Source organism: Mesoplodon mirus (genome assembly GCF_964341445.2).
Source record: "Mesoplodon mirus genome assembly, chromosome: 1".
NCBI lineage: Eukaryota > Metazoa > Chordata > Mammalia > Artiodactyla > Ziphiidae > Mesoplodon > Mesoplodon mirus.
In genome coordinates, this window is record NC_138976.1 from 7,036,044 (window position 1) to 7,052,361 (window position 16,318).

Genomic DNA, 16,318 nt, shown 5'->3' on the forward strand with positions numbered 1-16,318 from the left:
GACTCGCCAACCGCCTGCGGGGAGGGCCCTGGGAGCGCGGCAGCCATGCTTTTGCGGGGCGGTCTCCACCTGTCGTCTTGCAGCGCGGCTCTGCCGCTATCCCTAGGACTAGTAGAAGACATTCCCTTGTCAACATGGTTGTGTTTTCCCACTACTCTGAGAGCAGCGCTCAAGGGCACCAACAGGACTGAGAGGGGTGCACACCACTGCCTCCAACAGTTTGGACGGCTTATGGAGGTGGGAGAGGGCGAGCTGGACGGCAGCCTCCGCCTTGCTCCCCTTCCGGGGTTCCACCACCTCGCGGGGTCCCCAACCGCTAACTGCGCCCTGGTCCCGCCCCCGGCCCCGCCCCACGCTCTCGGCTATCTGCCGGGGCCTGCAACTGGCCCGAGGCCGCGCCCCAGGAGTCCGCCTACCCCGGGCCGCCTGCCCGGCCCGGTGGGTGGGCGCGGGGCCGCCTCTCCCGGCTGGTGGCCGTGACTCGACGACCTTGGCCCAGAGGCTCTAGCGGGAACCCACCCACGGCGGCGGCGCGGACTTTGCCCAGCGCGGGGGACGGAGCGGACCGTGTGTCCGCGGGCAGGCCGCAGAGATGTTGGCCTTCGCTGCCAGGACCGTGGTGAGTGCGGCCGGGAAGCCGGCCTAGCGGGCCCTGGACCGGGCGGGCGGGCGGGCCTCAGACCGGGCCAGCAGCGCAGCTACGCCCGAGTGGGAAAACCGGCCGCGGCCCGGTGCCTGCAGTCCAGCCTCACCAGCAGCTGCTGGGCCGGGGTCGGCAAGTGGGCTAACTCCGCTTGGCAGAGGGGGAGACTGAGGCTTAAGGTCAGAGGCTAGATCGAAGCCACGCTCTGTGGCGCCAAATTCCAAAGACCCGGCAGACACAGTAAGGACCCTGGCTTCGGGCAGCGCCTCCACCTTAGGCCTGGAGCCAAGGAGCGGAGAGACCAGGAGTGTCTCCTCACCGTATTCTCTGCCTCACACGCCTGTCGCACGCTCGGCCTGAGCCATTTCTTCCCCGGCCAGAGCCACGTCTCCAACCCCATCCAGTTGGTCACCTTCCCCGGGCTTATCAAATGGCCCCTGGGGGATTGTGTGTGGCCAGAGACACTCCAGTGAGGGCATCAAGCTGGGCTGCTCAGAAAGTCCTTAGAATTGGCAGAAGGCAGCAGGTGGCAGCCCCATATCCTCCCTCTCCACCAGTCACTCCCCCAACTTGATTAACAACTGCACACCCCCGTGCCTCCATCCCTACCCCCAACCTTCCCCGGGGGGCGGCTTGGATCAGGTAGTGCTGCTATCCTGACTTGGATTCCTTTCCTCTCTACTCCAAGCATATCTCTGTTTGTACCTCCCTCTGTCTGGGCCAAGAAGGGTATTCAGACACTGCCGGGCCCAGAGGGCTGAGGTACCCATCCACCTGCCCAGAGGCTTTTCCAGATTCTCCAGGACCTCAGAGCTCCATCTCCTCCTTGCCACTGCCACCTGAGCTCTGTTCCCATCCCACAGATGGCCTCTGGGTCATCTTCTAGGACCTGCTAAATGGCCTGATCACTTTACTGCCAGGAAAACTGAGGCAAGGGGAGACTTGGCCAGCATCCCCTGGACTCAAATCTAGTCCAGTCTCAAAGCCAGCGTTCTTTGCTTTGGGTTTTTTTGTTTGTTTGTTTGTTTGTTTTAATATTTTATTTATTTATTTATTTATATGTCTGCACTGGGTCTTAGTTGTGGCACTCGGACTCTTTAGCCGCAGCATGCACGTGGGCTCCAGTTCCCAGACCCCGAGGGATCAAAGTTGGGTCCCCTGCATTGGGAACTCAGAGTCTTTTCCACTGCACCACCAGGGAAGTCCCTGGTTTCTTTTTAATGCCCAAAGATCTCATAACCCCCAGCTGAATGAGCCACAACTCAAGAGAACCAGGCTTTGGTGGAAGGGTGGCCCAGAAGGACCCTAAGAGTCTTGGAGGGAAATGTCCATTTACACTCCCTTCCCAGTGTCTGCTGCTTTGCACCAACCCCAATTTTCAGGACTGTATTCAGGGTTGTGGTTTAACCTCAGCGGCCAAGCAGTTTCTGTCCTCCAGCCAAGTTGTCCCTTATCAAACACACCTATGCAGATTCCGACAGGTGCATTTTTAAAACCTCTTGGCCTGCCTCTTTGGCATTGGGCCCATCCAGGGAAGAAAGGGAAAAGTTTTCCAGGTTTCCTTCTACTCCAGTGCACACTACCAGCCCTCTCACCTGCTCCCCATTCCTCCACTTCTGGAAGCTCAGGAGGCTGGAACAGCTGCTCCTGCGACAGCCATAACCCCAGATGCCACCACAGTAGCCACCGCCACTGCCACCTCTGCCTCCCCCTGAATCTTGGCTCTTGTCTTTTCTTTCCAGCCCGGGCAAGTGGCTGCCTCTTGCTAGGTTCTGCTCACCCACTTGGTAGCACAGTTAGGCTTAGAGGTCCAGCCCAAGGCAGACAGACAGGGCTCAGAACCTCAGTCCTGCCATGGAGGACGGGCAGCAGAAAGAGAAGGTATGAAACGGAGCCTCTGCCGCTTGCCTGCCCACTGCTGCCAGCAGCCTCGGAGCCTCCTGTCTCTCTTCCTGTCCGCCTCCAGAGTCTCCAGACTCTCCCTCTCTGTCAGCTCTCACCCTCCTTGCCAGGCCACTCAGCTCTCTCTTGGCACAGCGCTGCCCCCATGCCACCCCTGTCCCCACCCCACAGACAGGAAAAAGCCCAAGACCTCGCCCTCACCCAGAGGTACTGTCGTCGTCTGGCCCTATCTGATTTTCTCTTCTTTGCTCCCATGTCTCCACCTGGTAAGGATGGGAGAAAAGGAGGTGGGGACCCCCGGGAGGGAGTGGTCACCTCACTGCTGACTGGCTCATCGTCCAGGGTGAGAAAGGTGGGGGGCCCTGTGCATCCAATAGGTGAGAGGTCGCCCTGAGTTCTGCCACCCCCAGTAGGTGCCGTTCATCCTGAATCGGTTCTTCTGAGTGCTGCCAAGATCAGTGGCTGCTCCCCACCCTCCTCCATCCCTACTTACATCTCCTGGCCCCTAAGAGGTGGAGACACCTACAGCTGGAGAGCTGGGAAACCAGGGCAGACACCACCCAAGAGGCCATCTCTGACCCCAGGAGCGGGCACATAAGTGCCCAGGACTTCGGTTTTGGGATTGCCAGGGCCTCCCAGAGCCGGTGAGAGAATGAACAGAGAGAGAATGTGAGAGATGTGAGAGAATGTTCTGCTGCCTGCAGGTGAAGCCCCTGGGCTTCCTCAAGCCCTCCTCCTTGATGACGGTTTCCAGTCGCTTTAAGACACACCAGGACTCGCTACCCCGGCTGCCCGTGCCCCCGCTCCAGCAGACCCTGGACCATTATCTCAAGGCGCTGCAGCCCATCGTGAGCGAGGAGGAGTGGGCCCAAACCAAGCAGCTGGTGGAAGAGTTTCAGACCGCGGGGGGCGTAGGGGAGCGCCTGCAGAAGGGGCTGGAGCGCAGGGCCAGGAAGATGGAGAACTGGGTGAGTGAGAAGGCAGGGGCACACCAGTCCCCTTGGCTCGCGTGGAGGGTTAGGGGAACAGGGCACCCCCCACCCAGAGACCCTGGGTCGTTGTGAGCATCCCTCCTGTGGCCTGTTGCTGGCTGCACACCCCAAATTTTCCAATACGGGCTGCTCTGGTGCATCCATTTGCACCACGGAGTTTCTTGAGCACTTACTCTGTGCCTGGCACCAGGCAGGGTGCTGGGTGAGCAAGAAGGGCACCGTCAGCGGCCTGTTGGAGCTGACATTCAAGTAGGGCAGGAAGAGGACACACGCGAGTGGACAAGCTCATCTCAGGCAGTGAAGTTCTATAGAAATAAAAAGCACGATGCGAGAGGGAGAGTGGAAAACAGTGGCATCTTCATTGTGAAGGGGCCGGGAGGGCAGGGAGGAGGCAGTGTTGGGTCTGAGACAGACAGAGGGAACAGCACAGGCAAAGGTGGCAACAGCCAGCGCGTTCAGGGACAGAGGCTGGAGTGGAGTGCAAGGGCAGGGCGGGGCGGGGCCCCCAGGAGAATTCGGCACTTGGACTTGAGCTCAGTGGGAGGGGGCTGCAGGGTGATTATACTGACAGTGTCTCAGTCTGTCACAGATGCCTCGGGCCCTTGCCTGTGCGCATCTTACACCTCAACGTGAAGTTAGAGAGGACTGCCCTGCTGCTGGGAGGGAAGCAGGGTGGGACAGGGAGCCCGGTGGGGAGGCTGGCGGGGAGAGGGTGGGAAGTCATTTGGTCCAGGGTATATTTCGGTGTCATGGCACTTGCTGATGGGGGTGGAGGGTGGACAGTCCTGTCCTAAAGCAACTGTGTGGGGGAAGCGAAGGGGGATGTGTTGAGAGAGGGGTGAATGAGGGAGAAGCGGGTGTGCAGGAGAGGACCAGAGCCAGATCTGGCCCTACAACGTGAGGGGTGCTGCGAGGGAGCGGCGGGGGGGGGAAGGGTGGGGGCTGCACAGAGGAGGTGGGAGTCATCAGCTGGCGGAGGGCACAGATGAGCCTTGGCAGGTCAGGGCCTTGGACCCTGGAATCAGGGTCTCAGCAAGTCTGAGGCCTGGCAGTTTTCCAACTTTGTTTAGCCCAGAACTACTGCTTCAGACAGAATCTGCTGGCTAAAGGGCTGGGGGCACCACCCCCTCTCCACTCACAGGGCTCTTAAGGGGCTCTACCACTGCCCAGCAGATTCTCACTGAGGGAATGCCCACATCTATAGGGTCTCCCCTTGATTCCCGAGCTCGGGTCAGAGGCTCTGAGGTCCTTGGTGGCGTGAGGGCTCCTGGCTAAAGGGCAGCCCAGCCCGGCTGTCCTCAAGGGGAGGGAGTTCCTGTCTGCCCCTCCCTGATCTACAGATGAGGAAACTGAGGCCCAGAGAGATAGATCGAAATCCCAGAGGCACACAGCAGCTCTCCAGGAGGCTCCGAGTTAGACAGGAGGGTCTGGCTGATCAGGGGCTGTGTCTCCAGGTCACAAATCAGCAGACAGCAGTCGCCCACTGGCCTGCTGTGCCACCCGGGCACGTTGCCCTCCTTCACCCCTTGCCAGGGGCCCAAGGCCAGCAGTTTCCCAAGGGGAGTCTGTGTGGTGAAGAGGCACGTCCCAGTGCTATTTAAGATGGGATGCAGAAGCACAGTGGGGCCTGGGTCTCCAGGGATTGAGGGACCTGCCACAAAGAGGCACATTGGGCCTTTGCTTGGGGGAGTGTGTAGTGGGGGCGATGTTGCCATCAGCACCTAAGGTACAAGGGTGACAGTCACCTGGTTGTCCCAAGACAGGAGCCTTTAGCAGCATGTCCATGGCTAGTCCCCAGAGATACCCTGCCCTGGGCAGAGGACGGCCAGCCCAGTAGAGACGCAGTATATGTCACCTACATCTTGGTACCAGTGCAATGATTTGTCTTTACAGTCAGCTCCCCAGATTACCCTGACCTTGAGATCCAAGCGCGTGTCCATTCCCTAGTATGACAGCAACAAAACTGAGGCCACAGGGGACCAGGATTCCTGAGGGCTCCTCCAAACCCCGGGCTCCTGCCTACCTGGACAGTGCCTACCTGAGATGGGCAAAAACTCATTCATCAGACTTTCTTTTTAGGTAGCTTTCTCTGTTTTCCTTTCTGTCTATCAGACAGACGTTTTTATTTCTAAAAGTATTAAAATCATTGACCTGAAACGGGGAAGATAAGGAAAAATGGTTGATATTTCTGCCTCTGTTCTTCCCCCCACCCCAGGTTTCCTGCCGGTCTTTTTTTTCTTGGCAGTGTTGCCTGATTTCCCTCGCTAATGCTGATTCGCTCCATCTAAAGGGAAGATGATGGGATGCTGCTGGGTTTAAGGGATTGGGCGGGGTCTGGATCTGAGCATTCACTTTGAGAATCTGTGCTCCCTAGAGGGGCAGAGGGTGCCCAGCCAGGTCCACTGGCCCTGGTGGGCAAGGGGCAACCTGGTCCCTGCCCACCCCTCCTCACAGGCTCTGGTCCTTCCCCCAGCTGTCCGACTGGTGGCTTAAAACAGCCTATCTCCAGTACCGCCAGCCCCTGGTCATCTATTCCAGCCCTGGTTTGGTGCTGCCCAGGCAAGACTTTGTGGATCGGCAGGGCCAGCTCAGGTGAGTGGCCAAGGTGGGCGTGGGGCTCTGGGCCTTCTGCTGGGAGATCGGAAGGGCCCCAGCCCTGTTCGTTGTCTTTCATCCCCACAAACAGCCTTAGGAAGTAGGGAGCATCATCCCTGTTTTACAGGTACGGAAACTGAGGATCAGAGCAGTGAAGGCACCTGCCCAAGATCACCTTTCAGGATTGGCTGACCCAGACAGGAAGCAGGATCTTCCTGGCTCCAAAGCTTCATAACTGTTAACCACCAAACTGCAGACTAGGTCCCCTCCCTCCCCCTAAACCTGAGGCTGCCCCTCACCCCAGTTCTGGCACTTCACCACTCCTTCCTGCTCTCCTCAGCAGGCCACAGGGGTGACCTTTGTACACAGTCCCCTTTCCACATTTGGCCATGTCACTTTGCCTTGGCCACTGCTCCAGTCCTACCAGGGGTAAAAATACCAGTGACGAGGATCTCCCGCCCAAGGACTAGACACTCACGGCTATCACTGCTTCTCTTAAAGGGATCAGGGCACCCCAGGAAGGGCCAGGGGTTCAGGCCCAGGAACTCCAGCCAGTGGGACCCATGCTGGGGGCCAGGAGCACCCCCAGGCTTCGGGCATTGTTGATATGGCCCGGACAGTCCAGGGATGAAGGGCAGGTTGAGCAAGGTGGCCTGGGGGACACAGAGGCCCAGAAACAGGAAGGGATCTAGGAGAGGGGAGCACCTCATGCCACTGCCCCCCCATTCACCCTTCCCCACCCCCACAGTCCTAGGTCCCTCCATAACTGATGCTTCGGAGCAGGGTGACGGCCTTCCAGACTCCAGGCTGTGGATCAGGGCCTCAGGCCCTCTACGGGTGGAGTCAGAGGGCACTGACTCATAGCCCAGCCATAATCATGCTGCTGTTCCTGCCAGGCGCTTGCCCAGCGCATCTCCCTAATCCCTTTCCCTAGAGATGACGCGGGCTGGGACTGGAACGCAGGTTCTGCACTTGAACTCCTTCAGGCTCTCTGTAAGCAGGAGAGAGCAGGAAGGCAGTAGGTCGCTTCCCTGGACTAGGCTGCTCCCATCACCCTGGTGTCTCTGACCCAGGGACCTCCTTCTGGGTGTCCACACAGCCTTCTGATCGCTAACTGGTCCCTCCAGGTTCGCTGCCAAATTAATCGAGGGCGTGTTGGATTTCAAGGCCAGGATTGACAAGTGAGAGGCCCCGCCCCCGCCCTGTCTCCTCCCGCCTTGATTGCCTCCTTGCCACAGCCCCTCCAGCCGGCCCCGCCCTACCCTAAGCCGGAGCCCCCGCCCCGCCCCCGGCCCCGCCCCGCTACCGGGGTGCTGAGCAGGCCCAGAGCCCAGTCGCTTTCACTTCCTGTGGACCCAGCCTCTTTGGGGGCTGGGGAGACAAGAGCATGGGGATTCCTCTGCCCCAGCTGCCGGGACCTCCTCCTGGTGATCCCATTCCAAGAGACCCCTGGAATCGGCGTCCCAGCCAACGAGGACCCCGCCCCCCGCCCCCCCGGAGTTGACTTGCCGCTTCATCTTCCCTGTGGCAAACTGAAGCCCAGAGAGGAGAAGGGAGTTTCCAGGGTGACTCACGAGCAGGGTGGCTTTCAGGCCTCCTGACCCAGTCGGGTTCCAACAGGCCCCCCTGTCCCCAACCTCACGCTGCGGGGGCGGGGGGACGCGAAGAGCCCCAGCACTGCTCGTGTGCGCCCCACGGCCTGACCAAGCCCGCAGCCATAGCCAGCAGCTCCCTGTGGGTCTCGCCTTCCTCCCTGACCCTCTGCCCCTGCAGCGAGACCCTGCCCGTGGAGCACCTGGGCGGAAAGCCGCTGTGCATGAACCAGTACCATCAGATCCTGTCCTCCTGCCGCGTGCCGGGCCCCAAGCAGGATTCGGTCACCAGCTTCAGCAAGACCAAGAAGCCACCCATGCACGTCACCGTGGTGCACAACTACCAAGTGGGTGGGCCCCCACAGCCTTAGCCCCCGCGCGGTTGCCAGGAGGAGAGGGGCAGGGCCGAGAGCTTCTCCAACACACCTGCCCATGTGCCCCTGGAACAGGCGGGCCCTGGGCCTCTCTCTGCCCTGGGTGTCCAGCCAGGCCCCGGCCTGGGGGAGGCCAGGAAGGGCTATGGGCCTGGCCAGCCTGGGGAGAGCAGTGCAGGGACCTCCTGCCATCTCCTCACCCTCGGCCTGACGCCGTCCTCTCAGCTGGGCTGCCAAGGCCAGGAGGAGGCTAGGCTGGGAGGTGACTGCTGCCCATGTGAGGCTCCCACGAACCCTCTTCTCTCCACCTGCCTGTGCCCGGACAGTTTTTTGAGTTGGATGTGTACCACAGCGATGGGACGCCCCTGACCTCGGATCAGATCTTCATGCAGCTGGAGAAGATCTGGAACTCATCACTGCAAACCAACAAAGAGCCCGTGGGCATCCTCACCTCCAACCACCGTAACTCCTGGGCCAAGGCATACAGCACCCTCATCAAAGGTACCCCTGGGGGTGGGGAGGGGAGGCCCACACCGGGCCCTGGGCAGCCACGTGTCTCACTGAGTCCTCTCAACTCGGAGCGGGTGCTGTCGGCCCCGTTCCACAGAAGAGGAGACTGCAGTGCGCTTGGGTCCAGTTAGTTTATTCTTTCTACTAAGTAGCAAGTTGCAGTGAGAATGCAAGTCCTCTGGCCGAGGAGCCCACCTCCACCTTCCCTCCAAATGCCGTGTTGGTCAGGGGCATTGTCCCCAGAGTCAGCCCCCGGGTCGGATCCCCGACCGCCTCCCCGGCTCTCTCCGTGACCTGGGCTTCTGTTCCCTCCCTTCTGGAGCGGGTCAGGTGTCGGCCCTGCCTCACGGGGTGCCGTGGGGCTGCAGGTGCCTGCCAGTTGCAGCTCCGGAGGCCTCCCCAGGCCTGGCCCCCATGCCACCACACACACGCGTGCACACACATCTCCACAGACAAGGTGAACCGGGAGTCCGTGCACTCCATCCAGAAGAGCATCTTCACCGTGTGCCTGGACGCACCCATGCCTTGGGTCTCAGAAGGCATGTACCGCAGCCAGGTGGCTGGCCAGATGCTGCACGGGGGTGGCAGCAAGCTCAACAGCGGCAACCGCTGGTTCGACAAAACGCTGCAGGTGAGGACCTGGCAGGGCCAGGACTCCCGCCCAGGCATGCACCCAGGCTTGGCCCACGGCTACCCTGGGACTTCCTGCCCCTCCCCTGGTGCCCAGAGTCCCTGGCTTCCCAGCTTGTAAAGCAAGGGGGAAGCCAGCAGGTGGACGCGGCTATAATTAGCAGCAGTCAGCCTGTCATTACTGGGCCTGGCCCGGTAACCCGCGTCACTCCTCCAACATATCCATCAGCAGATCAGAGAGAGCCTGAGATGTGGGGCCAGGCAGAGTGGCACAACCTTGGTCACGACTTTGCCTCTGTACCTGTAAAATGGGGTGGTAGGACTCGCAAGGGTCGTTGCGAGGACTCAGAAAGGTCTATTTAGCACGGGATGTGCTTAGCGTGACCCGGGACAGGTGTTCCAAGGAGGCCCCCAGTGAGTGTTAGCTGTTAGGAATAACAGGAATAACAGTAATAAGTCAGCGGAACCCCTTGAGATGGTTCAGGGACTCCCTACCCGTGGGACCCAACCGGAGAGAGGCTCCAGGGACCTGGGGCTGTCGGGGTCCCCATTCTCCTCTGCAGTTCATCGTGGCAGAAGACGGCTCCTGTGGGCTCGTTTATGAGCACGCGGCAGCAGAGGGACCCCCCATCGTCACCCTCGTGGACCACGTCATCGAGTTCACGTGAGTGTGGTCCCCCACCCTCCAGCCAGTTCTCCAGCCCCTGATGGCAGGTGACACAGAGGCGACAGAGTAGCCTTCAAAGGAGCAGTGGCACTCTGCCTTATACCTGGGAATCTGTTTCTTCAGAGGAAGCCAGAAGAGGGCATGGGTTTTAGAGTCGATCAAACCTGGGTTTGAATTCTGGCTCTGTCACTTCTCAGCCTTGTGACCTTGGACAAGTCCCTTCCCTCCTCCGTTTCGCCATTTAAAAGCTGAAATGAAGGCAGGTTTCAGAAGAACAAACCCAAGAGTCTCCCTGGGCTGGTCCCCGCCAGCTTCGGGGACCCATCCTCCCCATCCTAATCCCGGGGATGGGCCCAGGCTCCCGAGACACCCGGCAGGAGGCTGAGACCCCCACGTCCCATGCAGGAAGAAGCCCGAGCTCGTGCGGTCTCCCATGGTGCCCCTGCCCATGCCCAAGAAGCTGCGGTTCAACATCACCCCCGAGATCAAGAACGACATTGAGAAGGCCAAGCAGAATCTCAGCATGTGAGTGCTGGGTGCCAGGCAGGCGGGGCCGGGCCCCTCTAGCCAGAACAAGAGTCAGCTGTGTCATCGTGCCTGGCTGGTTCTGAGACTGCCCTCGGCCCCGCCCTGGGGTTGGCAGAGGCTGCCAGGTGTCTGCTCCTCACCCACCTCCCCCGACCCCCAGCATGATCCAGGACCTGGACATCACGATGTTGGTGTTCCACCACTTTGGAAAGGACTTCCCCAAGTCTGAGAAGCTGAGCCCAGACTCCTTCATCCAGATGGCACTACAGCTGGCCTACTACAGGTGCGCCCGGCCCCCCACGAAAGAGGGATGAAGCCTGGGGGCAGAGGCGGGGGGACCTGCCAGGAGTGTGCTCAGCCCACGTCCCACCCAGGATCTACGGGCAGGCGTGCGCCACCTATGAAAGCGCCTCTCTGCGCATGTTTCACCTGGGCCGTACCGACACCATCCGCTCGGCCTCCATGGACTCACTGACCTTCGTCAAGGCCATGGATAACCCTAATGTGACGGTGAGAGGTCCGGGGCGAGGGTGGGAGAGCTGGGTTTGAGCCTGCTCCCTTCCTGCTCGTTCTGTCAACATGGAGTGAGCACCTGTCGTATTCCAGTCCTAGGGTGGGTACTGGGCATCCAGGGGAAGATGGAGCCATGAATTTATCAGCGTGGAGCTTTCTCTCAGCCAAAGAGAAAAGGGAACTGCAGTGGACCCTTGAATAACGTAGGGGATAGGGGCACCGCACGGTCAGAAATCCACATGTAACTCTGTAGTCAGCTCTCTGTATCCATGGTTCTGCATCTGCAGGTTCAACCCACCACGGGTCTTGTCATACTGTCGAATTTATTGAAAAAAATCCACGTGTGAGTGGACCCGCACAGTTCAAACCCGAGTTGTTCAAGGGTCAGTCCTCAGCAGTGAGCACTTGCCCTGTGTCAGGCCTTGGCTGGGGACTGGCCAGAGAGATGGCAGCTCCAGTTTCTGGTCTCTGGGAGCTCAGAATCTAGAGTGGGGAGTGGGCCACTGAGGAGGGTGGCAAGAACAGGAAGCTTCAGCGACCCCCACCCCCCGCCCCGTCCCCTCGCCCTGCCTAGGAGCACCAGAAGGTGGAGCTGCTGCGGAAGGCCGTGCGGGCCCACCGAGCCTACACCGAGCAGGTGAGCCGGTCCCCCGCCCCGTCCCTGCTCGCTTGACCCGGGCATTTCCCACTGGCCTGTCCACCTGCCTGCCATCCCTGCAGCAAACGTCTGCTCCCCTTAGCATCAGACACCCCTCCCCTAAGGCTTGGGGCGTTGGAGCAAAGCTGAACATCCCCATTTTACAGTAGGAGAAACCAAGGCGAGGCCCAGTGACTGCCCGGGTTGGCCTCTGGATCTTGCGTCATCAGGGCTCCCCGCTGATGCCCCTGGAGCCCAGGATGCTGAGGGTGTGCACGGGCTGGCAAACAGCAGGGTTCCTGCCGTCTGACAGCTTGGGCTGCAGTCAGGGGGTGGAGGTCTGGTTCCCATCCTGGCCCTGAGCGCCTGTACATGCCAGGCTTTGCCCATGTCACATGCAGAGGTCTATTTAGATCTCACTGCCGCCCCGCAAAGGGAGTTTAGTGACTGTTCCTATTTCACAGATGAAGACACTGAGGCTCCAACATATAAGTGACCTGCCAAGGTCCCTGCCAGGATGAGGCCAGGCCACCCAGCTGCAGTCCTGTGCTCTTAGGCTGCACTTTCCTGCCTCCCTGGGTGGGTCCCTGGGCCTCAGTTTCCCCATCTGTGAAGTGAGGGCTCTTCTGCTTGGCTGCTCTGGTCTCACGGGTCTGAGGGGCCAGTGAATGGAAGAGGCATTGCCGCCACGGGCTCCTGAGGAGGGCAGCGGTGCCTCGTGGGCCTGAAGCCCCCGTTCCTGACAGCTCCCCTTCCTGCAGGCCATCCGTGGGGAGGCCTTCGACCGGCACCTCCTGGGCCTGAAGCTGCAGGCCATCGAAGACCTGGTGAGCATGCCCGACATCTTCATGGACACCTCCTACGCCATCGCCATGCACTTCAACCTGTCCACCAGCCAGGTGGGTCACTGCCCTAGGTGCCCTGGGGTGGCAGGGAACAGAAGCCACTAGAAACTGGAGCCGGACAAAGGCTGCACTGAGTGGAGCCGAGGTCCAGAACACGGTCACTTGGTGGTGATGTGACCCACACAGGCGCACTCCCGAAGCAGCTGAGTTCTGGAGGAGGAGCTGGGGTCAGGGGGCTTCGCTGCAGCTCGGGCGGATCCGCCCCCACCCGCTTTCATTCATTCACTGGTCAGATGTGAAGGAACGTTCGATCCATGCCAGCCTGTGCTGGGCACTGGGATAGAGCAGGGACAGACCACGGTCCCTGCCCCCAGGGGCTCACAGTCCCCCTCAGGAACGTCAGGGAAGTCTCTGTAGGGAGGTGACACCAGAACTGCACCCCAAAGGATGAGAGGGAGTAAGCTGTCGGCTGGAGACGATGAGAGGGCGTCTCGGGCAGAGCACGGTGGGAGCCGACGTGGAAAGGCAGGCTGGCGCCACCATGGGGCTGGGATGAGAGCCTTGGTCCTGTGCCATTCTCAGGTCCCTGCCAAGACAGACTGTGTCATGTTCTTTGGGCCCGTGGTCCCAGATGGCTACGGTGTCTGCTATAACCCCATGGAGGCGCACATCAACTTCTCCGTGTCGGCCTACAACAGCTGCGCAGAGACCAATGCGGCCCGCCTGGCACACTACCTGGAGAAGGCGCTCCTGGACATGCGCGCTCTGCTGCAGAGCCACCCCCAGGCCAAGCTCTGAGCCCCGCTGCTCAGGCCTGCTGGTGCCACGGCCGAGCCGCCTTGGGCTGGCCCACCACCGGGCCCTACTCCTTCGCTCCCTCTCCCCCTGGGCCCCCGCAGATCCGACCGAGTCTGGGACGGCATCCCCCAGCGGGGCCCGCGGGGCCGAGCTGAGTACCTTCCGTGGGTCCTCGCCAGCACCCGGGCTGAGTCCAGAAGCTGAGCAGGAGGTCGGGCCCGGCGCCCAGCATCTCACCCACCGCGGCCTCCTCCTGGGAGGGGAAACAGCCGAGCTCATCCCTTGTCAGGGTGGGGACTGGGAAGTCCCTTTCTTACTAGCTCAGCTCTGCCCAGTTCTTGCCGTGTGCGCGGCCAGGCTTGGGTCTGTACCCTGATCCTTAAGCTCCCAAGGACCTAGAGACAGGGTTACCTGGAGCTGGGGGCCTCCAGGCCTCCCCAGGGCTGAGGGGCCAGGGCACGAGGTGTGCTGGTGGAGGGGAAGCCCTTGCTGTGTCACAGCACCGTCCCCCGTGGCTCCGTGCTCTTCTGGGTGATGTGGCTCACAGGCCCCAGCTCGCTTGCTTCCACATAGCTTGATTCCTGAACCATGTCCTGGTTGTATAATAGTATCACGCGAGGCAGTTAATAAAGGGGAAATTTGTTGGGAAAGAGTTGTTTCAGCCGAGGAGGCAGGCAGGGTGCGGCAGATGCCTGGCTTTGCCTTCCTGCAGCTTCCCCCGCATCTGGCAGCTGGTGTCCAAGCAGCCAGTGGGCCCAAGGGTAGGGCTCCCAGAGGAGCGGAGCTCTCAGGCTTGGGTCAGGGAGCCAAGGGCCAGCTCGGACCTCAGGGCTCTGGGCCAGGACGGACGGCACCAGACCCAGGCCTGCGTTCTTCACAGATACCTCCCACCTACCCGTGACTTGGGCCTCTCCAGTGCCATGGGCTGTGCGCAGGGACAGCCCTCCCAGGGGACTGTGGGGCCCTATACCCCCGGGTCTGGTTGTCTGGGCAGTGTGGCTGACACCCAGGGCCCAAGGACTCATCTGCTGCCTTGCACTGAGCCCAGCAGGAGTGGTGGCTGGGCAGCCGTGCTGACTCCAGCCCTAGCCACTGCCTGGGACCACCAGGCACCAGGTCGTGTGGCCAGCCAGTCCGAACATTGTATCTGTCCCCAACCCCATGCACCTGGTACGGGCAGGGTGTCCTGCCAAAGTCAGCTGGGCTGCCTGTGGAGAGTGGAGGGACTCTGGCCCTGAGGAAGACACATGTGAAGCCCCAAAGGGAGATGCCAAGGGTGGGAAAGGCTACCCAGCCTGTGGGTGCGGTGCTTCATGGCCTGGCTGACCTGCGGTGGTCACTGCGGGAGGCGGGTCCTGAGGTGGTCTCCGTTCTGCAGATGACGGAACAGCCTCGGGGAGCGCGTGCCACGCCGTGGGGCGAAGCCTCGGGGAGCAAGGAGTGGAGCCCAGCCCATGGGGGAGTGGGTGTTACCCGAGACCTGGCTGCTCCTTGGGACCCCGGCAAGGCCGGCAGGTGGGGTATTGCCAGGGCAGGGGTGCACAAGTGTCCCTTCAGGGACCTCAAGCAGGAGGACCTGAAGAGAATCCCACCTCAACGGCACAGAGGCCTTGCTCTGCAGCTGGGGCACGGGGCTGGCCGCTGGTGTCCTCAGGCTGGGTCTCAGAAAGCAGCGCCCGCAGCAGGAGCTGAGCGTGCCCCGTGTGAGCAGCGCTGGGGCGGAGCTGCACTGACCCAGCCAGGGGCAGGCAGGGAGGGGAGACAGTGATGCAGGCCAAGGACGCTGCAGTGACGCACACCCAGGACTCCTGAAACTCAAGTTCTAAGAACTGTATGGGTCTGACTGTAAGGCAGGAGGACTTTTTCCCAAAACGTTGTCCTTCAGAAGTAAGGTCGTTCCGTTGCATCTGAGTCGTTACAGGTCTCGTAACACAGGCTCACTCGGTTCTTTAGGACAGCAAAGTACTGTTTGGGGAAGACACCTAGAACAACCCCAATCAGTGTTAGATGGAATGCTTAGAGGTCCCCTGGTGGAGCTTCTGGGGGGAAAAAGTCAACGATGAAGATGTAGTTAATTATTCCCAAGGGTGTGACCTGTGACCTCACACTTTGCAAGTGTTGGATGCAGGACAAGCAAGTGTCTTACGGGTCTCTGGACATGAGGGGAGGTAAGTTTTGGGGAGGTCACATACTCCTACAGGATCGATTTTTTTAATCCAGCTGTCTGAATGTTACACCAGTATGTTTGGAATAAAATTTCAAGTACAGTGTTATGCATGAAATCCAGGAGGTGCTGCTGTTTCCCAAACTGCCTGTCTAGTGGACCCAGGAGAACTAGGTCAGCAGACCCAGAGGTTGCCCAGGGACAACCAGACCCTGATGCCAATGATGCACATGAAGAACTTGATTTTTTTTTTTTTTTTTTGCAAAATGAGTGAAAAAGAACTGTCCTCAGTTTATATATTTTGTGTAATACAGCATTTGAAATTTGAGGATAATAAAATTAATAATAAAGATCACTTGGCTTTTACCTAGATCCTCTAAAAGTTTGTCCGGGTTGGCATGAACTTGATTTTGGTTCTCTCCATTGGGAAAGTGCAGTGGCTGGAATCAAGGGCAGGCCTGGAGCAGAGCCCCAAGGTCGAGTGAGGGCTGGACGCCACGGGCCAAGCTAAAGACTTGGGTTTTATCCCTAGACGCTGAGGATGATGTTTTAGGAAGATGCTGAGGAATGGACTGAAGGGCCCTGATGGGTGGGGATGAGGGCAACCTGCCAGGAGACTTTGCTGCTGCTGAGCAGGGGGTAGTGGGCTGGGACCCAGACTGGCCTGGAAGGCGGCGAGAGTGGCTATTTCAAAAGACGCTTACAAGGTGGAGTGAGCAGGGCTTGGTGACCAACCGAGTGGGAAAAGGAGTTGGGCAACCCGCAGGTGGGGTGCTGGGCAGCTCTCTGAGAGCCCGACCAGGGTGAACGTGTGGGCGAGTGCCAACTGGGGTAAAAAGCAGCGTTTACCCAGGACTCAGGGAAACCTCAGGGCTCATGAGACGGCCCCGTCCTCTCTCTTGCTGCATTCTGGATTTCCTCTAACCTC

The 16,318-nt window shown here is 60.1% G+C and overlaps 1 protein-coding gene across 4 annotated transcripts; it reads left to right on the forward strand.

Annotated features, from left to right (window-relative positions):
• Positions 1 to 78: 78 nt before the first annotated feature.
• CRAT (carnitine O-acetyltransferase) lies at positions 79 to 15,756 on the forward strand. 4 transcript variants are annotated; one of them, XM_082627112.1, is made up of 16 exons: positions 79 to 619; positions 2,386 to 2,524; positions 2,717 to 2,752; positions 3,250 to 3,513; positions 6,011 to 6,129; positions 7,260 to 7,313; positions 7,906 to 8,071; positions 8,425 to 8,599; positions 9,061 to 9,239; positions 9,802 to 9,902; positions 10,311 to 10,430; positions 10,594 to 10,716; positions 10,808 to 10,943; positions 11,521 to 11,583; positions 12,345 to 12,482; positions 13,011 to 15,756. In XM_082627112.1, exons 2-16 carry the CDS (start codon positions 2,498 to 2,500, stop codon positions 13,224 to 13,226), a joined length of 1,917 nt encoding a protein of 638 aa, XP_082483238.1. In that variant the 5' UTR covers positions 79 to 619; positions 2,386 to 2,497; the 3' UTR covers positions 13,227 to 15,756. The 4 variants fall into 4 exon arrangements, with proteins under 4 accessions (XP_082483238.1, XP_082483240.1, XP_082483239.1 ...); XM_082627114.1 differs by lacking the exon at positions 2,717 to 2,752 and having other exon boundaries at positions 80 to 619; XM_082627115.1 differs by lacking the exon at positions 79 to 619 and having other exon boundaries at positions 2,418 to 2,524; positions 2,717 to 2,811.
• The last annotated feature ends 562 nt before the right edge of the window (positions 15,757 to 16,318 follow it).

What these genes read in the sequence shown, in the direction of transcription:
- CRAT (XM_082627112.1), top strand. Translation starts at nt 2,498, where the DNA reads ATGGAGGACGGGCAGCAGAAAGAGAAG. An exon ending in ACGGGCAGCAGAAAGAGAAG is followed by an intron (nt 2,525 to 2,716) that starts GTATGAAACGGA and finishes CCCACCCCACAG; the next exon opens with ACAGGAAAAAGCCCAAGACC. An exon ending in ACCGAGCCTACACCGAGCAG is followed by an intron (nt 11,584 to 12,344) that starts GTGAGCCGGTCC and finishes CCCTTCCTGCAG; the next exon opens with GCCATCCGTGGGGAGGCCTT.